Source organism: Callorhinchus milii, unplaced genomic scaffold, assembly GCF_018977255.1.
Source record: "Callorhinchus milii isolate IMCB2004 unplaced genomic scaffold, IMCB_Cmil_1.0 Scaffold2, whole genome shotgun sequence".
Classification (NCBI taxonomy): Eukaryota; Metazoa; Chordata; class Chondrichthyes; order Chimaeriformes; family Callorhinchidae; genus Callorhinchus; species Callorhinchus milii.
The window spans coordinates 115,561,534-115,585,136 of record NW_024704743.1 but is presented as its reverse complement, the minus strand read 5'-3'; the positions used below and the strand labels follow the sequence as shown (position 1 = coordinate 115,585,136).

The 23,603-nt window shown below is 38.3% G+C and overlaps 1 protein-coding gene across 6 annotated transcripts in view; it reads right to left on the bottom strand.

The window, feature by feature from the left end:
• Window positions 1–23,603, bottom strand: part of ptk2aa (protein tyrosine kinase 2aa) — a 166,781-nt gene that overhangs the window by 67,891 nt on the left and 75,287 nt on the right. For all 6 annotated transcript variants that reach the window (XM_042332566.1, XM_042332565.1, XM_007897268.2 and 3 more), the window contains exons 8-13: window positions 15,508–15,648; window positions 11,972–12,049; window positions 8,318–8,425; window positions 4,953–5,070; window positions 2,128–2,158; window positions 71–123 (exon numbers count right to left, since the gene is read on the bottom strand). In XM_042332566.1, the coding sequence (XP_042188500.1) occupies window positions 71–123; window positions 2,128–2,158; window positions 4,953–5,070; window positions 8,318–8,425; window positions 11,972–12,049; window positions 15,508–15,648 (529 nt within the window). The remainder of the gene's footprint in view (window positions 1–70; window positions 124–2,127; window positions 2,159–4,952; window positions 5,071–8,317; window positions 8,426–11,971; window positions 12,050–15,507; window positions 15,649–23,603) is intronic.

Below are 23,603 nucleotides of genomic sequence, written 5' to 3'. Positions count from 1 at the left end.
TTACATTCTGGTTTAAAGAGAAAAAGAAACATGAAAAAACAAAGAAGCCCAACTAATCCTAAAATCCTACCTGAGACTGAGACCGTCCGAGTCCTCAATCCCTGCTTTTCACTGTTTGATACCCTGAAAAATGAATTTGTGAACCGATGAATGTTGTACATTCTGTCTCCTATGAAATTCCTGCTTTCCGCCCAATGAGTACTATAGTGATTGGGAGGGTTGTACCATTCTCTATTCAGGGACATTGCTGTGATTGGGAGCTACTATAGGAAAGCAACAGAGGGTGGAACTAGTAATGGAAAACATCCAGCATGTTGCAATACACAGAGAAATTCAACACAGCTCAACTAAAGCTGAACACATTTTGTGCCAAGAACTGGATATCTGCTCTGCAACAGCAGCACAATTGAAAACAAAACTAAATGAACATAAAACCTCCTCTTCTAAATGCAAGATAAATAATAATCCTTGCATTTGATATAGCGCCTTATCACATTGTTGAGATGTCTCAAAGCGCTTCACAGAATATATCGTAAAGTTGATTGACTGTATTTTGTGGACAAATTAAATTTAAGTTTAATTAAATGTAATTAAATATAATCAATTCCCTTTAAATAAATGTAGCATTTAATAAAATGTAGGTACATAAGCAAAAGAGACTGTGTTGTGTTGTAAATGCATGCCTTTGTTTTCATTTAGAAAAGCAAAAGACAGGTTTCCAGGATATGATTTAAGGCAAAGTGTAATTTGTAAACTTACAAAAGCACAAAAAGCAACAAAAGGGCAACTATTACAACTCAATAATATAATTATTGTATTTGAATAGCGCCTTATCACGTCATTGACATGTCTCAAAACACTTCACAGTGAATTGACTGTATATTTTGTGAGCGAAACATACTATGTTATAATATGCAGCTGCGTTGGGATTAAAAAAAAGCAAATAAATGCTTAAATAGACAATTCTGTCCAGGAACAAGCTTTGCCATTGGGAGACAAAGCTTCTACACCAAAGCATTGGCGTTAGTGGGTATATCAGTGTTCATGGTCCTTTTGCGCAATGGATTCTATTCCTCACCTCCAAAGCTTAGCTCTAAACTGATCTAGATCCCGAATATGAGGTACCTGTGTATTTTAAGATGGAAATGTTACCGAGATGTTACCCAATGTGAAGGGGGGCTATATGAAAGCTGTTATTTTACACAACTGGAAGGATGTTCATTTTTAGAATTCTAACTGTATCTAACGGGGCAATGAGAAGGCCAAACAATGAAACACAACAGAAACTTGCACTCTTCATGTAAGTATCTCGAGTAGCATCTCAACGTGTTTGAAATTATATCCTGTAAAAGTAAAAGCTGTTTGTGGGAGATTGCTGTGTGCAAATTGGCTGCTCGAGTTGCCCCAAAAATACACAGTCACTCCACTTCATGATACATTCTGTGAAGTACATTTGGATGTCCTCCCGACATGAAGAGCACTATGCAAATCAAGGATAATTATTATTATAGTGTATGTGCACATTGCATTGATGTTGATGATCATGGCCTGACGATCATTGGCTATATTTTAAGTGTAGAGAGCTATCTAGTCCATGTCAGAAATGTGCCACATTTCTGTTAAGTGCAGTTAGAGAGAGACTTAATTGGGTTGACCTGTAATTCTCCAATAGTTACTGATACACAATACAGATGCAACTTATAGTTGCTGATGACAGATGCAACTCCCACAGATTATACAGATCACAAAATATGATGGATGGTTGGTATTCACATGTTCAAGGATCAGGCACCCACCTATTTTTAGAACAGATAATTGTCTATCAGCACACATCACCCTCATAATTACTACCCTCATAACTTGACACTAGACACAATCATCTGGCCACAGCCTTTTTTAAAAAACAAAAAAAACAAAAAGCAAACCACTCTTATCTACTTAACTTTTAGCCCACAAAATATATAGCCAATTCATTTTACAGTATATGAAGCACTTTAAGATGTCTCAAAGATGTGATAAGATGCTATATTATATGGATGGATTATTATTATAACTACAAGAAACTTATTGATGAAACTGTACACCATGATACTTGGCAAATTACTGAAAAAGCTAATGTTTACTTACTTGGGTAGAGAAGGTAAGGCTCTCTCTCCCTCTGTGGAGACAAAATAGATTGAAGATCAAAAACAGCTCCGTCCTTCATCAGTTGGATGCAATTTGCTACTTCAAATGGAACTAAAATCTAGGAATGCTTTTAATTCGAAGCTTGTACAGATGAATCTACATTTTACCTGAGCCAGTCTCTGCCTGCACCAGGCTGCTTGTGAGAATTTCATGTGTGTAGGCCATTCTTTTTAGGTTGACCAAACTTTTCAATGGATTATCAGTATTAGTATTTCAGTAATGTCAAATGACAATAGATTTGACTAAAATCATTGCTTACAAACTACGTGCTGACACAGAATTACAACATAATTTAAAATAGGAAATCAATTCAGGATACTAGTCGAGGCACGAGGGGACATGTTACATTCATTCAATTATACAACCTGGCTGCTTATATAAAACACTGCAGCATCACCATAGACTTAGTAACATAGGAACAAAATAACATAGGAACCGGAGCAGACTATTATAAACATCAAACTAATTTCCTCCTTCACACAATTGGACTTTTAAAATCCAAATTTAACATCATCTGACCACTCTTTGCTTATCTGGATATGCCTCTACTGTTGCAAATCTAGGTGGCATCCTGCGTCATGGCCTAGACCTCTTTCACTAACGTTCTCTTAAACAAAAATCTGTTGTGCGGACATTCTCTCTCATTTCTCCTTTCCACAAAGGTCATTATCAAGGCAAGCTTGATACAGTGACGCCAGACTATCTATATCATTGTGATGGATGGAAGAGCCTCTGTACACATCCATGATTATGTGCACCAAGAGAAATCAAACAACATTGATTATGCTGTAAAACATCAGCCTTACTCAGCCCCTCTTCTGCCACTTTTACTTATGAAACTTTTTTTGAAAACAGTTATGAAGGTTGTACTTTTAAGGTTGGTTAGAGATTATAAAAGTGATGTTGCAAGAGGAAAAATGACAAGTTATTTTGTCTGACATACCTCTGGAGTGGGTGACTATTGTTTTTTTTTAAAGTATTGACATGTAACTGTATCAAGAGTGCAATAAAACAAATGACACAAGCAGGGCTGGCTGGGTGAAAGAACTAAATTACAAAGCTCAAGTTACAGAAGTAACTAATAAAGTTATCACGTCTTCAGTTTTTATATTTTTCCCCACTATACCCATATTTAAAAACAGATTATTTTCTTGTATCAATTCATCTCTCCTTGAACACCTATGAATGTTGTAAAGAAATGCTAACATAAGCTGTACCAGGTAAAATCAAATCTAGATTGTATTCCAGATGTGGAATAAACTACTGCAGGGCATTTCAGCACAAAGCCAGGTTTGATACCAGAGATCGATTGGTAGTTTGCAGAGGATTATCAGCATAGTGCCACAAATCCTTCAACGAACACCAAGAAATTTATTTCAGGATCAGTTTAGAGTTTAAAGCTCAATAGTGGAAATGATGGTTTCTGCACATTACCTGCCAGTAATAGAGCAAACTGTTCAGTATCAGTGTTGCTTCTGAAAAGACACATTTCAGATATACAAACAATCCACACAAAGCCCTGTAATAGGCAGGGTACATTTAGGAGTATTCCATGACACAAGTAGAAAGAAAAAGTACTTCAGGAGAGGTGAGAAGATTGATGGATTTGAAGACAATCTTAAACTTGAGGCACTTAAACTTGAACTCCTGAGGCACTGTGGACCAACAGACTATGGCAAGGAGGGAGTTTCTATATTTATAGATATTTACTGCTTTACATAAGGTTGCTTCCCCTTTAAAATTGTGTTTTAAGAAATTAGGGGAAATGCAGTGTATTAGTCAATCACAGCTGATCCTTGTGCAAAGATCAAGCTGTCAATATGAGCTGCCTCAGTTGAATGTCAATATTTTTTCAATCTGTGTGTCTGACCTCTATTGATCTACTTGCAGCACTCGGGTTAGATTGAATTTGACGTCTGCCTTTGCTGCCTTGGAGGAGACTTTTGGAGCACATAGATAAGAGGCCATTCAAAATGTAAACACATACAATAATTCACTCATGTTAGTCTCATTTCAACACTACCATGTATGTTGGACACATTTTCTTCTCTAGTATTTTATGCTGCATCCACTCACAAGTTGGGAGGAAAACAGTGATAATATTCAGTGTTTGTTTACCCTCTCCACAACATTAGCAATGTTATTTTTTTGTGGTCAGCTGGGTGTCTGACACATAAGGAAAACAATCACCACACTTAATAGTTTTCAAAACAGAGTTCCCCAAATGTACACAACCTAACCGATATTTCCCCAGATCTTGAATGAAATGCAATTAGGGTAGGGTTGATAATTGACAGTTCACTGTTTATATGATCTTGAATTTAACACAGCCAAAGTAGATCATTTTGGATGAGCTCCAATGTGTGTAGGAAAGAGCCCTTGCATTACAAAGACAAATTAAGTTGAAATTAAAAAAAACTCAACTCAGTTCTATTGTGCAATACAACAAATGCTCTTCATTTTGTTTCATAAGATTAATTATCTTTGCTTTCTTTTCCTCTCACCTCTGAAACATAGCTGTCATAAGCAGCAATATTTTTAAAATTCTTCAGTAGTTGATGCTTGATCTTCGGTTTATTGCTTAGCTTTCTGTATGTAATTGGTAAATTTCAGCTGCTGACTATATACAATTCTAGTCTCAGAAGAGAACCTCACCCTGCATTTTGGGTGTTGAATTTTACATTGTATTTAGAAAATGAAAGATAAATAGTTTGAAAAACTAGTCACTGGTAAAATGTAAATATTGACTGGAGAATGTAACCTACCTTTTTGAGACCTGATAATGAATGACTGCATAATTCCATTCACAAGACGGCAATAGCCATCTATCAAGTCTGCCATGTTCTCTGCGATGTTCAATGATGGTGTTGTTATTATCAGAGGCTGAAAATGAAACGCAAAATGTTACTGTTGCAGCTTCTCCCAGCTTTCAGTTCTCATTATGGGACTGATCACATGCAGTAAAAGTGGGGTCATTAACACACTGATTGTGAAACAATAACCCAGGACACAGAAATGGTAGAACTACAGCAAACTCCTGATAACTTGACCCTGGCTTAACTTGTCACAACCATTCAAGTCATCATGCCGTCAATCTCTCAACCACATTTATTCATCCTTTTATTGAGGAGTCTAACTGTCATCGAACCCTTTTCCCTTGGAGTGACGAATTATCAGGAGTTAGCTATTGCTTTGGTTTTCACAGTAGAAACAGGCAAATGATACATCATTGGTAAAGTTTATTACAGTGAAGATAAGCTGAGGAAGACCAAAGACATTGAGGGGGATGAAACCTTGAATATATTCATCCAAGAATATTAAACAAAATGTCCATTGAGGTGGGGTAACCATTGGATGCAATCTTCTAGAGCTACCCGAATTCTAGGATCATACGAAGATGATGAATGTTGTATCTTTATTCAAAATACCATTCTGTCCTCTTTTAATTATAGGCCATATTTGACATCAGTGGTGGGAAGTTACTGGAATGCATCATTTGTGATGCAGTGGGTAAGCACCTGGATAGGCAGTGAATGTTGTCTAAATGTAGTTCCACAACACGTTCCACGCTACAGATTAATGGCAAAAATTGGGGCGTATGGTATGAGAGGAACTTTCTTGATGTAACCGGAGATTGAAAGTCAGAGAACCAGTATAAAGGGGATGTTCTTAAACTGGCAGGCTGTGACAAGTGGGTTTCCCAAGGCTGCTGGGTCTGCAATCAGTTAGCATCTACGTCAACGATCTTGTCGTGAGTGTAGAAGGGAATAGAACCATAATTACGGATGACACAAAGCTTATAGATGTGGTGAACTTTGAAGAAGTCCAAAAATCTACAAGTAGTCATCTAATTTAATAGATTAGGTGTGCGTACGACAGTATGACAAATGTGTTTTAATGTAGCCAAATGTAATGTAAATGTACTTTAGCAGCAAAAATAAGGGGTGCAAATACAGGGTACAGATGAATAAAGGAACTTGGCATGCAAGCTGGTTTCACTAAAAACTAGTACACACATACAGAACCAGTTACATGACAATTGAAATGCTTGGGTCATAGTTAGAGGCAAAGGACTTAAAAACAGGGAGGGAGTTTCATGTATGGCGTATTTCTCAAAGTGTCTCAGAGACATCTGTCTATAAAAGTGACCAGATTAAATCTAAATGTACCATATTATTTATGGAACTTGTCTTAGTCTTTCGATAGATCTCAAATAAATGATTTATTTTAAAAAAAGTACACTGGTGTAATAAAGATAATACGCTTTTTTCCCTCCTCAAAAAAGCAAGAAAAAATATATTTTCAAAAATAGGCAGAATAAGCAGATTCCAGAACAAAAAACAGCCCTTGCTATAACGTGTGACAGATTCAGTTTCAGGTCTGGCCCACAAGTTGTATATCTCCGTCACATCCAGTGTGTAGTATATAACTGCTATTAACAATAGATGTCAAATAACACCAGTGAAAGATGGATCCATCTTTAGATACTCTGTACAACTTTGAGGTTGAGTATAAAAAAATAAAAGTCAAAGGTAACCTTCCAGGTTACCATAACTTGAATAAACAAAGTCCAGATTGAGATGTTATGGTAGAGTGGCATTAAACCTTGAAACTGATAACAGTATGATTTAGCTTTGATGGGTTTATAATGATAGCTAACTCATGGAAGGGGAAAAAGCAAACATAAACCCTTGCAAGCATGACAGAGATGCTTTTATCTTAATAAATGCAATTCTGGAATATAATGAAAAAAACATGCATTCATAAAATCTCTTCAATAAAACTATAACCTGCCATTCTGATTGAACAGTACTACAAACTCATAGTCAGATATTGGATTATTAGCAGTGTTCGGCCTGAAGGCACGATCCATAATAATTCCATTTCCAACTAATGACACCCACAGGTTTCATTACTGTGTGACTGAATCAAAGCAATCGAACATCAAGACTTGCAGAAGATGTGTAGAGGGACTGTTCCCACACTATATTTTCTGTTTAATAGATTTATAAAGTATAATCACTGAGGTAATGAGGTGAAGGTCAGTGGTTCTGATGACCTATTCAATTTTGCTTTACAAATCATGTGCATTATTATGGACCCACTGCTAACCTAAAGGACCTTCTCCTGCCCTCAGATTAGAAGTTTTATGACCTCTCCCCAGTAGTGGTCCCCAGGAAGCAATTCACTAACTCTATGATTTAAAGCATCATTTTTCTTAGGCTGCCGGCTTTCAATTCCCATCTTTACAAGTCTCCTCTGGTTTTGTATCTTAGCCTTTTTTTTGAAGGAAGGAAATAACTTTTTTTTAAAAATGAACAAATGCAAGTATTAGCACATTTACTAATATCTACTCAATCGCTCTATGCAGCAGCATGCCAGAGTCCAGAAGCCCAGTGTGTAAGGAAATAAGGATACAAAACGCACATCATGATGCGTTCCATACAGATCAGTTATACTGCATCAGGAAGATTTGTATCCTTATTTCCTTACACAATAGATTTCTGGAGCTTAAATACAGCTGACTCGCATCATTCTGCTATTCCACAAGAGTGGACAATATTCCAAAATGTTGAATGTTGTCTTCCTGAAAGTGTACTTTTGTTTTGTCATCGCACTCTTTCCATAGGAGATGATGTGGTGGAAGTTCAGTGCAAATTGAACTGTTAAAAAGAGCTGACTGATTGGGCCAAATAAGCTTTTATTTCATACTGTGCATATTTATAAATGTATTATGTAGGTCCAGGCTCAGTGAGTAAATAAATCATGTGGTAAAACTATATTCCATGCAGATCAGGAAGGCACACATTAAATTCCTGAATTGTATTTTACTGTTGTTGGTTCATTTTAGCTGAAATGGTAATCTGTTCTCACTAAATGAGATTTGAGATTGGAGCCTTCTTCATCCAAAACAATCTTGTGATCGTGTGAACATATTACTTTGTCATCTCACAACATGATGCATTTTGTTTCTTTCCTGTAGTTAACAGGGGTCAGGCCATAGTTTGCAGTATTTTAGTGCTCTGACTCTCTCCAGATTGAAGTGACCCCCACATACAAATAAATAAAAGAGTAGTATAAATGGTATTCTCCAGGAAGGTCAGTAGAAACTGCCATAAGGTGATCTTACCTCTGATGCTCCTGCTATCTTTAACTGCAACGTGCCTTTCTTGTCTTTATCGTCGCTGTTTGAATACTGAATGGTCTGTACTTGGTTGAAGTTAGCCAGATGGGTAGGCTGTGTAAGACGAAAAGAACATTTTTACAAATGATTTTGATATTTTAGAATTTGATTTTTTTTCCACCATCAGATTAAAAAAAGACAATGAGAGTGACTTAATTTACTCCAAAGAAATTGGCCTTGCATTCTCTGTACGAAGCTCCACTACTGGCTGGGAGGATGGGCAAGTAATCTGATCCTTTTCTGTGGTCAAAGTCTTTTTTTAAAAAAGTTACTTGGAGGTTTTCAAAGGAGATGAAACAGATGGGGCCAATTAAATTTCTCCTGCACCACTATAGCAGAATGCCAATTCAGCACAAGAATCAGATGTGTGAACTCGAATCACAAGACAGAACAGTACAGTAAGTTTCCATGAAGCATTCACAGCATTATCGACAATTCTTTCTCTCTCTCTCAATTAGATGCCATATCTGCAGCTACTCTAGTTTGGGATGTCCTCTCGACGTGAAAGGCATTCTATAAATGTAATTTTGTTGTTGTTGTTTGTGGGATTGAAGTTTTAGCTAAATAATACTTGCATTTGATGTAGCACCTATACAACAACAACTTGCATTTATATAGCACCCTTCACACTGGACAGCACCTCGCAGAGCGCTACACAGTGGCAGGGTCGGGCGCCGAGCAAGTGAGGTGGAGTTGGAGGAAGTGGCCATCGTCTAAAAGTGGAGAGTCTCCAACATTATCCACTTAGAACTTTCACAATATGTCTAAGCATGTCTGTAAAGTATAGCAACTATGTATGTAGAGCACAGCAGCCAATTTGCGCACAACAATGTCCCACAAAAAGTGGTGGGGTTGTTCTGCGTTGTCGGAGGTGCTGTCCTTCAGATGAGACATTAAACCTAGGTCCTGTCGGCCTGTTTAGTCGGGCGTTAAAGATCCCATGGCACAATTCGAAAGGAAAAATAAGGAGTCTCTCCTGGTGTCCAACAATCTTTCAGATAAAATTGGTCGTTCACCTTATAGCTGTTTGTGGGACATAGTTATGCGCAAATCTTGACAATTTTGAAAATAGCAGGTATCTTGCTTAATTATCAACAATAAAGTACATATAAGTTGCAATCGGTCAGGTTTGAATGAGTCGGCTTCTGCCACAAAGTCTAAACCAAAATCTCCACTTCTTCTAATTACTCTCATGCCTTATGTTTGGAGGATTTGGTTATTCAAGGCATGATCTCTGGTTTTAAATATGGAAACGTGTACCAAACAATGGGTTATAATTCTTAGCACTGGGAAAGGGAAGCTTTCTCTCTCGCCTCCTCAAAAAGAACTGGAAACAAATACAAACTCAGTTTGGTTTTGATTGATATAAAGCCAAAGTAATTTAGTTAAAGTTAATGAGTAGCAAACAAATGAAAGACCAAAAGCATGTTAGAATTACATTAATATATGTGTATTCTGAAGCAATTATACGCCTAACCAGAAGGTGGCGCACGAAAATTAACAAAATTAAACATGTTCATGTGGTTATGGTTGAAACTGAACATTTCAACCGCAAATTTGCAGACATATTAAATAACTGAGATGCACATTAATGGTCTGTGAACTTTAGCATCATTATTATGGTATGATCGTTTAAAGAAAAGATTTCATAATTTGAAAGTACTCTTGCTGAGCTCACATCAGACTGTGGGTATTCCACATGAAATATACAACAACAAAATTACATTTGTATAGTGCTTTTCACGTCGTTCGGGACGATGTCCCAAGGTGCTGGACAGTCAGTATTTCGGACCCAAGCTGGGGGTCGGGATTGGGGAGGGTGGGGAGCAGTGGGGAAAGCATGTCGAAGAGGAGGGTCTTGAAATGCATCTTGAAGGAGGCAAGGGAATGGGTGAGGCGGAGGGACTGTGAGATGGGAGATCCAGAGGGTGCGGGCTGAGTGACAGAAGGCCCAATGGTGGGGTGTGCGAAGCGGGGGACGTGAAGCAAGCCGTAGCCCACTGAGCGGAAGGAACAGGCAGGATGGATGGGGGTTAGGAGGTCACAGAGGTAGAGGGGAGCAAGGCCATGGAGGGCTTTGAAGGTGAGGACCAGTATCTTGAACTGTATCCTCAGTGTGATGGGAAGCCAGTGGAGTTGGGCAAGGAAGGGAGTGATAGAGCCACGGAGCATGGTGCGGGAGAGGATACAGACTGCAGAGTTCTGGATGATCTGCAGCCTGTGGAAGGAGGAGTTGGGGAGGCCGACACGCAGGGAGTCTGCATAGTCAAACCTCGATGTAATGAATGCGTGTATGAGGGTTTCGGCGGCCTGCGGTGTGAGACAGTGGTGGAGCCGGGCGATGTTGCGGAGGTGGGGGAAGGCAGAGGGTCATGGCATGGATGTGGGGTAGAAGGGATAGTTGAGAGTTAAACAAGGCATCAAGGTTCCGAACTGGCTTAGTAAAGTGGAGTGTGCAACCATGGATGATGATGTTGTCAGCGCCTGAGGTGTGGAGGCACTGACGGGAGTCAATCAGGAGAGCCTCGGTTGACATTCAACTGAAGAAAGGTCTCATCCAGAACAGCAGTTTGTCCTGGAGTCAAGGTTGGAGGCAGAGATGTACAGTTGGGTGTCATTCGGATACATGTGAAATTTGACCCCATGTCTGCGGATGATGTCACCAACACGAGGCATATAGATATTGAAGAGGAGGGGACCAAGGACAAAGCCCTGAGGAACACCGCATGAGACAGTACGGGGACTGGAGGAGAAACCATTTGTGGAGATGAAGTGCAGGCGGTGTGAGAGGTACGATCTGAACCAGTCAAGGACAGAGCCGTGAAGGTTGAGGTGAGAGGAGAGGTGGTGGATGAGGATAGAGCGGTCAACGATATTGAAGGCAGCAGAGAGGTCAAGGAGGATGAGGAGGCAGAGGGAGCCCTGGTTGCAGATAAACAGAATGTTATTTGTCACTTTGAGCAGGGCTGTTTCTGTGCTGTTGGCGGTACGGAAACTCGATTGGAGGGAGAGGAAGGAGTGAAGCTGGGAAGCAACAACTCGTTCCAGGACCTTAGAAAGGAAAGGGAGGTTGGAGAAACATAATGGAAAGCACGTTGTTTCTCCATTCAGTAACAGTTTCAATTTAGCCCGAGTTGGCAATGCCACTCAGAGAAACCAAACTGTATTACTGGTTCAACTAGTAGCACTTTGGATTAAAGCAAGAAGGTTTGCAGCCCCATACCACATGTTGAGCTCATAATCCAGGTTGACATTCCAGTAGAGAAGTGTTACTTTGTTGGCAATGATATCCTCACAATGAGACATAAAGCCAAGGTCTTCTGGCTCTCAAGGAACTATTTCAAAGAGCATGGAGTTTTTCCTGGAGTTGTGGCCAATAATCTTCCCTCATTCAAATTAACAAACAAAAGATTGGGCATTCAGCACATTAGTTGCTTATTTACCAACAAAATGGCCACACTATGTCTAAGTTTCTGAGCAAGGTGGAAACGCTATGCAAGTGTAAATTATTGTCAATTTGTGTGTATAAAAGAGAGGGGAGAGAGGAAGTGAAATTAAAAAATACACATTAATTATTTGGTAGATTGAATGTTTACGTACCGTGGAACCCTTGTCTGTCAAGTAGCTGATCCCTTCTTCAGGTCCTATTGCTAGTTCCACTGATATTATCCAGCTCGACTGTTGAAGTAAGAGGCAGACATGAGTGACGTGGAATGTAATTTCCTCGGAAAGCAGTTTTAAATTATACATGTTGTAGAATTAGTGTTTTTGAATACCAAAAGAAACTATATTAATGCACACAAAGTAAATATTATATATAATTAATACTCTGGTGCGATGGCTGCAATAAACCCATATTCAACATAGAGACTACCCTTTGACGTAAAATAATTAAAGGTTTTTTTAAAAAAATACTTATTTCACTAGATCACAACTTCAAGGGTTTTGGACCTTTCTGTACTCAGGTTTCTTTCCAACAACAGAGCCCAAAAAATAAATTGGTAACTTTTGCATCTAATGAAACTTCCATGGTTGGTCCACTGAATGTTATTACAGCTTTAAAGTGTGCTTTTATATAAATGGTGTGACTGAAATTATTTTAAATAAATACTCCACCCAGCTGCGTCTCGGAGCTCATTATAAACATGTATTTTGCAGTTTTGATCAAAATAAACCAATCCAAACTCTTCTTGGTTCTTAGTTACTTTATTCACAATTTTGTGCAGCGAAGCTATTCTTTTAATTGAAACAAATTAAAACGTTTTTAAAATAAATGCTTTTCACAATGTTGAATGAAAGCAGCAGCAAGCCTCTCTCCTATAGCATCTGGCAGGAATTACAACTAGCCATATGTCATGACCATGTTCGGAGCAGTTTTTTTTAAAACGCAGAATCACATCTATTGCACGATTTACCATTGATGGCATAAATATGCTGCACCATAAAAAACATACACGTCTATAGCACAGATGAAGGACATTCCGTGCATCCTGAATGAGCTGGCTCTGAAAGAACTTGGTCTATTTATTGCATATTTCAGTCACAGTGGTGAAATCTGGTGTGCCTCTCAGAAACTGTAGTTTGTTCAGCTAGGACCACACTACCCCACAGGCTTGCAAGGTTAACGGGAGCTGAGTGGAAAGAAGCCTTGCCCCCCCAGTGACCAGTCTACCCTCCAAGTCCTGCTGTTGAGCCAGACTGGCTGGTCTGTTACCAGCAGTGTCCCAGAGTACTAGACCTGCCTGGCTCAGGAACCAGACTAGATTCTGATATTCTGTTGCCAAAAATGTCACTTTGCAGCCACTCAGTTCCAATACAGTACTTACCTCCCTCCGCCTCAAGGAAGAAACATAAGCTTTCAGAAAGATGATGGCATTTCTACTACACTTATCATTTTAACATTTGTGGTCGATTATGAGATAATATAAAACTGAAGGATAAACATGAAGAGCCTTTCATTTTAATGTGAAAAAATAAACTCGCCCATGATGGTAATACTCCTTTGGCATTTCTTCACTTCATGAGCGTAGGGAGCTAACATTTACTAATGTGGAGCCACAAAGGGGTAGGTGGGGAGTCAAAAGCTGCTTTACTGAAGGATGGTGGGAATAATTTAGAGAGTCTGTAGGGAGCATTTTAAGAGGATGAAAGCATCACTCCTGATATTTTAATGTGTTTGATCTTTTGTCATGACATATATAACAATGACCTTTTCAAGGTGTGGAAATATCAGACTGACATTGTTTATGTATGTAAACAGAGTGGATAATAGTCAAGATGGGGTACTGACCTTTAGAAATGCAAGAAATTACTTTGATGAAAGATTAGAGAGATAAGAAAAACAACAAATGGCAGACGAGGTGGAGCTAATGATTGAGGACTGTCAGAAAAGCAGTGAGGAATGGAGAGAGAAAACACGCGGGGGGAGGGGGGGGAAGGAGGGAGCTGTTGGTAGCTGTCTGTGTGTGTGTGTCCCTCTCTTTTATGTGTTTGTGAGCATCTATGTGAGTATGTCTCTCTCCTCTGTATGTTTGTGAGTGTGTCTGCGTGTGTCTCTTCTATACGTGTGTGCTTCGGAGTTTCTGTGTCTATGAGTGTCTCTCTCTCTCTGTGTGTGTGTGTCTCTCTCTCTCTCTCTCTGGGTCTCTAGGCGGTGCCGGCCCTGACAGGTAAGAGGTGGTGAGCTCCTGTAGCCTTGCTGGTTGGTGTCGCTCCCCCTCTCACACCCAAAAAAAATGGGCTGCCCAATTTAGTTTTTATCAATATAGTGAAAAAAATGTAGGTTGGCAGTAAAATGTACCTCAATAGCACCAGTCACCCCGCCTGCAAATTTCAAATCGCCCCGCAATTTTAAAGCAAATATTTCTGCACTTTTCTATTGGCCCAGGGCATGAGGCAGCTGAGTGGATGGCTTTGATTTTAAACACAGAGAAATCCTCCTCGTCTGTTAAATCAGAATTAAGGTTGGAAGGGGCATTCGAGATAGATCAGCGAAGGTGAGAAAAGACTCAGTTAAAATTAACTTGAATATTTAAAGAATAAAACAGATACATTTCCGTTCTGTGCTCACTTTCTACAGCCCTCTTCCAATCAACATCTTGTCTTTTCTCAGATCCCCGTTCACCGACTACTGGCTTATCAAAAAATAATTAACCTTGGGAGACCTTGGTTCTCCCAAAATAGCCCTAAATCTGACTGTATGTTCTCTTTACTTCTCGTAGGAGTTCCTGATGCATAGTTTTGCATTTCCAAAATCAATTCATACTTTGTAACAGCATCCAATTCAAATTAATCTCATTCTGTAAAGTGCTTACAGGCATTTTAAATGAAAGCCTCTATATAAACGTAAATTGTTAACAAATAGAAATCATCTTTATTTTTCAAGTTGCCATATCTAAAAGTGTGTGTGTGCGGGGGTGGGGAAAAAGACAAAAAATAGAGTGCTAAAATTGGTGTACCAGACTGAGCGCCAATATATTTTAGATAATTGACACAGATGTCAGTCATGAATAGATGATAAACCTGAACCCTGACCAGCCAAGGCTGCCATACTGGGAGAGACCTGTATTAGTTTCTGACAAGTGGGCAGCTGAAATGTTTCGTCCACTTACTAGTTGTGACTGAGTGATTTTAACACAATAACTTAAGAAAATAAATGATTCAGTACAGACGTTTCAGCCGCAATAGAAAGTGATCTCAAAAGGAAAGCCATTATGTGTGACAGATGCCGCATGCTTATTACACCCCGTCTGTGTTTTTGACACGACCTGCCACGAAATCTCACACCCACGATTTGCTCAATCATGACATCTACACTCAAATCAGGTTTAGAGCAGTCCTCCATTTCCAAGCAGCATAATCAATCACCCTTTTTTCTTTCTTGGGTGAAAGGAGAGCATTTTTCACTTCAAAACATTAAAAAGAAACACTGTGGAAGAAAAACGTAACTCTCATTATATAAATATACACAATGAAACTGCTTTTCAGAGCAAAACGAGCATTGACCACTATTTTATTTTACGTTCTTAAAATGATTCAACACAACTAGCACGAGATCAAAGGACACAGAAGAAATGTTCAAAGAAAAACTGCAAGCAGATTATCATTATTTTTGATACGTCAACCTGAAACCTTACCCCAAGGGCACATTTGAAGCACTCTTTGTCGAATCGGTAAACTGGAGAAAGAATCTCAAAGAACTTCAGAATACTTTGCTCTTCATTCAAATTGGCAAACTGACGAAACGTCTGCTGTATCAACTTCCTTAGTGTTTTGGCCTAAAACAGAAATGAGAGATTGTCAGATTTTTATTTGGGGAAATAAAGAACAGCTCGTTTTCCATCTCTTCCCCACAAACCTCCAACTCGAAAATGTGGCAGGTCACAGAATTGTTTTTCCTTTTTCAAAAAGTTAATGTGTAAAGGAGTGCATCTGCCGATTGTTGAAATGGTAGAAGGCAGTGAACAGTGCCAGTACCTGTCTTGCAGAAGGCATTAGAATTTTCATGTAATGCATCAGATTGGAACCAATGGATCACTACTTTTGATCAACACATGCATTGGTATTGAACGAGAAAAACAAATCCCCATCTTTGCAGAGATCAGCACTTGCAAGCTTGAAACAAGCCGACATTCGAGACCATATTCAATGGAACAATGCATTTCACACTGAAAGTAAACAAATCAATGTTTTAAGACCGCTGTTCACCTAAAACACAGCATTTTAAGAATGGTGAACATCTTCTCAGAAGCTTCAGGCCTGTGTTTCAAGGTAAGAGAATTGTCAAGTTCAAAATGAGTGACAACATGCACACAGCTTGAGAGCAAACCTTACAATCTATACAAAATCTTTCCTTTGCTCAATTGATAGAAGGGCATTTTTAAACTTTTCCTCAGCTCAGTAGCTGAGCTACTGTTGTGCTATAAAGAGATAGTGGAACACTAAGAGAAGTTCAAAACTGCACTCCAGAAAAAAAAATGGAATGAAATCTATTCTTAAATAGTAGAAATAAAAACATCAAAATCCAGTCTATGCAACTATGGGCAAAGACGCAACATGGAGCATTGTTACTCATATGATATTCTATCACAGGATATCCTTTACCAACTGAGCCATCAGGGACAGGGGTAGGGAGTTATCTCATTTAAACCATCAGTCATTACAAAAACAAGGCTCATTATGCAAAGGATATCCTGTGATTGAATATAGCACCAGCTGGAACCTTCATATACTTTACTGTAAATTATCTAAAGTAAAGAATATTTGAAGTTTTAATTTTAATTTTCCCAAATCTACTACAGTTCAACAAGAAAGTCCGATCCATAATCTATGCATGTTTAGCTGGTTTCAGTAAAGAAACTTCAACTGATATCAGCAGAACTGGGTTCGGGAAGGAGAAACTGACCATAATACCCACCCACCGCTATCCACTGTTCCTGCTAAAAAGTGCATGTGCAAATCAAATAGAAGCCCCTAGACATGGTATGAACGTGCTCAGCATGCGGTCCAGTGTGTGTAGCTTTATCAGTTCTTTTGCTTCAGGAAGTTCTATGCTTTGTCCTAAGGCGGACCTTGGTTTAATAATTTTGGGGCAGGCTTTACAGGTTCTTTGTTTATATTCCTTCCTTTTCCTTACCTTCTGAGTTTAATCTGTCTACTAACAGATTAGTGGACCTGACCTCCTGCACTGTATATTCCTTGGTTGGAGCACCTTACAGCCCTCAGAATCTTCGGCATCTTCTTTGCAACAGTTAAATTGGTTAATTATTCTGAACTACAAGGGTGATGTCTTGGGATTCCTCCCAGTCTCACCGAATGGGCCTTCCACCGATGTTGAATAACTGTCTCCATAAGAATAAGAATACTTTCAGAAGGCCTGCTCTGCCATTTTATTAGCCGATGGCAGTCCCTTTATCTTTAAACCCATTTCCCTGCCTTTTCTTTATAACCCTTACTTGTGAAGTGCCCATCTAACTCCCTCTTAAACCCACAATCAATTCAGCATTTACAGCCTTCTAGGAGTCTGCATTTCACATTTCCATCAATCATGAACTTTTATTTATATAAATATTCGTTTGTTCAGTTATGTTTCTAATATTCTCACCATTGGCCAACCCTTTGGCAGTTCCACTGATTGCCCTTACACCCAAGCACCACCAGCAGAGGGTACCAAAGAGGGATTGCACTATGAAAGCAGCTGTTTTACTCCTCTGAACTTTGAGAAGGCTGGAGCAATTTTAGCCTTTCTATGAAGGCCCGGCTAGACCAACAAACTGATCAGGTTTCAAATCAATGAATTCCTCGTCCATAAACTGAAGCTCAATCTGCTCTACCAGAGGCTACCTCAACTTTGAACTGCTTAAACTAATTACGAGATTATATTTTACTTCATCTAGATTTTTAAAAAAATTAATCAGCTTTGTGTTTTATACACTGAAGGTAGCCTTTTAATTATCCAAAGTGCTTTATTTTCAAAACATTCTATAAAAAACATTGCACTTTCTGAAACTCGATTTACTCTCTCAAGCACCAGTTGCACTAAAATGAATGTAAATGGATCCAAGTGCATCTGTCTAGACTTTTGGCAACTATCCACAATATTATTCAAAAGTGTTAAAGCATGCTTTTTGGGAGGAGGGGGTAGGAGGAGGAGTGAGCGAGAGAGATAAGAAATCTACCTTGTGAGAATTTCAAAAGGCTACAAAACTTCAATGCATAGTAATAATTAAGGGTGAAAATCTTAATCACTATCCAGAATGGATAAGAGGAAAACACCTGATCATCTTTTCAAGCTGCAACTCTGCACTTCTCAGGCGACAGAACATATGTTCACTGCAAATATAGAACATATGTTCACTAAATATACGTTTTCCAGTGTATTCCCAGAGGTCAAAGTCCCTCATTTAATATCCTGTTTGAAAACTGATGAAACTCATTGTGGCAGACACGGGCAAAGTATAAATGTAAGCCATACATCTGACACCATTTCTCTTGTGCAACTTTATGTAACTTCGTATTTAATCAGCTCTGTGGGATGGAGTTTTTGGAGATTAGCTGCCACATTTGCCTACATAACATTCTATATTAAATACAAGCTTATTAATTGACAGTATTTATTTCATGATCTTCATCCTTTTTGATCAATCCCTTAATTTAGGTCCCACCTGTCTGATACAGGTGGACTTTAAGATAAACTTCTCCCAATTGATTTCAAGAAAGTTTTTTTTAAACTCAGTTACCCTGTCTTGTATTTCCTCCTCATTCAAATTCACCCCCAAATATTCTAACTATTTGGCTAAATATCTCATTATCATTTGTGGAAAGGTGCAGGGCACAAAATTAGCTGTTACAATCGCTTACAGGACATCCACTTCATTTTGGATTAATCTTGTTCTGTAATGCGATGTCTTAGCGAACTAAGTTGTCTAAATGTATGTTACTGTTGATCGGCTAAGACAAGCAAGAATTACTTTGTTGTATTCCGTAAGTGTCTTGTCAAAAAATGTTTTAAAAAGTTTTTTTTCCTGAATAACTTTGGTCCTCAAAAGGTGAACCATTTGATAGAAGTCTCAGAAAAATCATTAGATTTTGCAGTTCCATTTAGTTGTGGATAATAATAATAATAATCCTTGCATTTGATATAGCGCTTTTCACGTCGGGTGGACGTCCCAAAGCGCTTCACAGAACACACTGTAAAGTGAATTGACTGTATATTTGTGGGCGAACGCGGCAGCCAATTGCGCACAGCAATGTCCCACAAACAGTCGTAGATTGAAAATGACCAATTTTATTATTGTTTTTGGAGGGATTATTATTAGGCTCTGTGTGGAGTAAGGAAACTTGCCCAAGGTTTCGCTCTCTGCCTGGAATTGAACTCAGGTCTCTCGCTTGCAAAGCGAGTGCTCTAACCACTGAGCTACTGAGCTACAGGATGTAGTTATAACCGATTGACAAGAGCAGCAATAATTTCATTTTTCTTCAATGAATGTCTTTTCTGAAGAAAATAATTATTGTAAAAAACAATTTTGACTGTTACAATCACAAATACTGCACCTACAAACCACACTGTACATGTATGTTTCTGAATTCATTGTAGTATTGACATGAAACAATCCTTTTATGTTTATCTGCAAAGTACTTGATTGTTCAAAACAGAATAGTATTATAACTTAGCTTGTGCCCTACCACTTATCTTACTCTTATGACATTGGGATTATCCGGCTGAATTTTAGTTTGCACAATGCTTGAGATTTACATGAAAATGTGGGGGAGAAGGGAAAGTCTGATTTAAAATCCTAAAATGAATTATTACGGATTGGGGAAAAAAAATCCAATGCTGGGCTCACAAAGAACATTTATTCTTCATTGTTATCTGAAACTATTCAAATGATTCAAAAGGTTCACAGCAAGGATGGAGCAAATCTAATATATATTCTGAACATCATCTGTTATACCCTCCTGATTATACAATCATAATGAAACTCTGTTAGCTATCAATACTTTGCAGGTGAGTGAAAATTTGCCTACAACTTGCCTGCCTATTTCCATTCCATTTGTACTTACCTCATTGCACTAAAATTATTTCAATTCAAATGATTTTAGTCTTTCATGACATGATCTTGGCTGAAAATTGGCCATTACAATAAACCTGCAATAAACCCTGTAATTAGACTTTATTCACATACATCTAGGAGCTAAACAAGCATTCTTTTCAAATAAAAAAACACATTACTCTTACCATTCATTTTAAGTCTTTGCAGCAGTTCTCAAATTTGATACTGAAATATAATATGCACACAGCTGACCTCCATTCTTTATCCCAAGTTGTTGCAAATCAGTGCTATAACTCAGGGCAAGCAGGTCAACAGACCAGACATGGGAATTCAACAATAACCATCCTATAATTTATTGCAAATTGTGACAATTATGTAACTATTAAAAATGATTACCAAATAACACTGCACATAAAGTAAATCCAAAATTGGGGGTTATTTTTAATATCATTTCATTGTGTGACACATTTCCATGTCATTTGTATTATTTTGTCCAAGCAGAACCACAGTAACTTAAAAGATTGTTAATTAACCAGCCTCATCAATGAGAAATGGAGACACTTCCTCAACCATGCAACCCACAGCCTAACCAGTAGCATGGTCCTAACTGGAAAGGTATGGTAAAACTTACCGGTGCTTCACAATCTCAGGAAGCATACTGATCATACATACATTGTCAAGAAAAACTTCAAACTAATACACATTTAAATCTGGAAACTTTTCTCATTGTATCATCTGCTGAGTGCTATGAAAAACACAAATCAATCAAATTGTATTGAAAACCTATCAGGGGCAAAAATAAATCTGTCTGTGGCTTACTTTCACAGCTTGTTTCAGAAGAGTCAATAACTCAGCATGCCATTCCGATTTGCTGCGCTTTAATTTTATGCCCCCAAACTTCCATTACAGTTGATAATGAATGTGTCGTTAAACACCTGTCACCAAGTAAACAGACAATCCACAATCTGCAAAGCTGTGATTAAAGGTATTCTAAACCTATTCTTGCCCAAGGTGATGTGTGAAGACAGACCCTATAATTTATAGTACATCAAGTATTCACATTTAAAAATGGGATCGGCAACTTGCACAGCATCTTTCATTTAAAAGAACATCTTAAACCATTTGATAGATAGTAGTAAGCAGAACCAAGCAGGGAAATTTGAAGGTGTTGACCAAAGGCAGGGTTAAATGGATGCGTTCTAAAGGGTTTAAAACAGGGGAAGAAAGTAAGCAGGACAGTCATTTTAGAAGAATACAGAAGCTTGGTGACAAAATGCCTGGCTGCTGAAAGGGGAACGAAAAGGACTGTGGTGTGAACAATATAGGAGAATCAGAGTGCATGGTACAAATGGAATAGGCTGGCAGAGAATACGCTGGAGGATATTATATAAGAAGAGAACAAGACTGCGGAGAAATTTGAAAACGAGGGCAAGGATCTTAATAAGTTGATTTGCTAAGATCCTGGTAGCTGATAAAGCTTGGCAAAGATGGGCGTAATGAGTGTGTCGAACTTAATGCAAGAGAAAACTCAGTGCAAGCTGTTGACCAGTTTATCCTTCTCCACTGCCCTCCCTCTCAGCTCCACCTTACTGGTTCTGTCCTTTACTGGTTTCATTCTTACCTATCCCGACATCTCCACTTTGTACGTGTCAAAGGCTTCTCCTCCCGCCCCTGAAAATTCAATTGCAACATTCCTCAGGGCTCTATTCTCAGTCCTCTCCTCTTTAATATCTACATGCTCCTGCTTGGCGATATTATCTACAGGCATGAGCTTAACTTCCTCATGTATGCAGATGGGTTATCCTCCCGCAGTGAAGGGTACTATGTAAATGCATTGGGGTTTCTGGAGACTGGAGCTAAAGAGTGAACAGAGCATTAGAAAGGTCTAACCTCATAGTGACTGTTGAGTATGTTGCATTTCACTCATCTATCATAATCATTCATTGTGAGTGAAAGTTAAGATGTACTTTATTCATTTACATCCTTTTTTGCTGATCGATCCATTAGGTACTGCTACTGTAGATCAGTTTCTATGACAAATTTATCTGCAAATTCATTACAACAGCAAGGGATTAAACTATTTCCATACCATCTGTAATCAATACCTTTGAAAAACAATTTTTAGTTTACTTGTTTGGTTTAAACGTCCCACAGTTTCTTGTGTGTACTCAATTGTTCACTCGCATGGTTCCTCTCAGCTTTCCTCATCTTTTGAAGTTTCAATCTCCACTTAGAACAACAATGTTCAAATGCAAATCAGGCAGCCTAAGTAAGCTGAAGTCAAAATAAAACATCCCTCATTATTTAAGTGATGTGAATTGAAACCTATTTTATTCACTTACATATTTAATTACATATCTAAAACTACATGTCTATCTAATGTTTGGTTCTTTTTCTTGGGAGAGTTGCATTTTCAACCAATATTTGCAGAATGACTAAATAATGAATCTTATAGATAAATAAACCAGAATAAAGTTTTAGGAGCTCTGTACATGACAGTGTTTGGAACTCTGTTCATGATAAATTTGGAAAAAGAGCACAATTGAACAACAAGACTGGATATAAAGAGAGCAGAAACTTCTTTAATTGTTAGATATCTTTACATACTTTGTAAGTTTATGTTCAAACTTTTTAAAATTATAATAATAATCCTTGCATTTGACATAGTGGCTTATCATGTCTTCGAGATTTGTCAAAGTGCTTCACACAATATACTGTAAAGTGAATTGACTGTATATTTTGTGGGAGAAACACGACAGCCAATTGCGCACTGCCGTGTCCCACAAACAGATGTGGATTGAGTGAACAAATTATTATTATTTTTAAAAAATGTATTTTTTTAATTTAAGCAACTATTAGTTTTGTAACCACATATTTTCCATTCAGCTTTTTTTTAAAAAAAACAAATCACTTATTTCCCTATTCAGAATGTCAGGGGCTGGTGGCTTGTGCCCAGAATCCTTTCACTGCTGAACTCAGCCGTGTTAATAATAACTTGCGATTGTTATAGTGCCTATATCATCGATAATATCTCAGAGTTTCACAATATTTCTGTATCAACATTGTACATGGCAGCCACGTCACATACAGCAAGTTCCCACAGACAAACAGAAAGTGAATGACCAATTGTCCTGGAGGATTGGTGGTTAGCGCCTTGGGACGTCCTCCTGACGTGAAAGGCGCTTTATAAATGGAATCTTGTTGTTGTTAGGTCACCAGGGCAAACTTCCTCCTCTTTTCAAACAGTACTGTGGGATCTTTAACATCCACCAAGCAGCCTAGACCATAATTGATTTAACGTGTCAGCCTGGATGATCAATTCAAGATGCTAACATGTGGCTTCAACCCACAACCAGAGATGAGAGTGCAACCCACTGAGACAAACTGACACATAGCATTCAGGGAAATAGGCAAAAACTGGTAAATCAGCACATGATGCACATGCACATCTCTTTTCACTATTGTTGGACAAAGGAGACAGAACAGAATGTAGTTTAGTTCTCAAATAAATCTTAAGTGAATTAAATATATAGAAGACTTGTAATTAAATGACCTTGAAATATACTTAGTATACGATTAGCCTTGTTGAGAACATCTGCGCGAACAATTAGTAATCACGTCTAAATCCTTTTCTTTGTTTAAGGATACCCTTTCATTATGTACGTTTCACAATTCTTTTT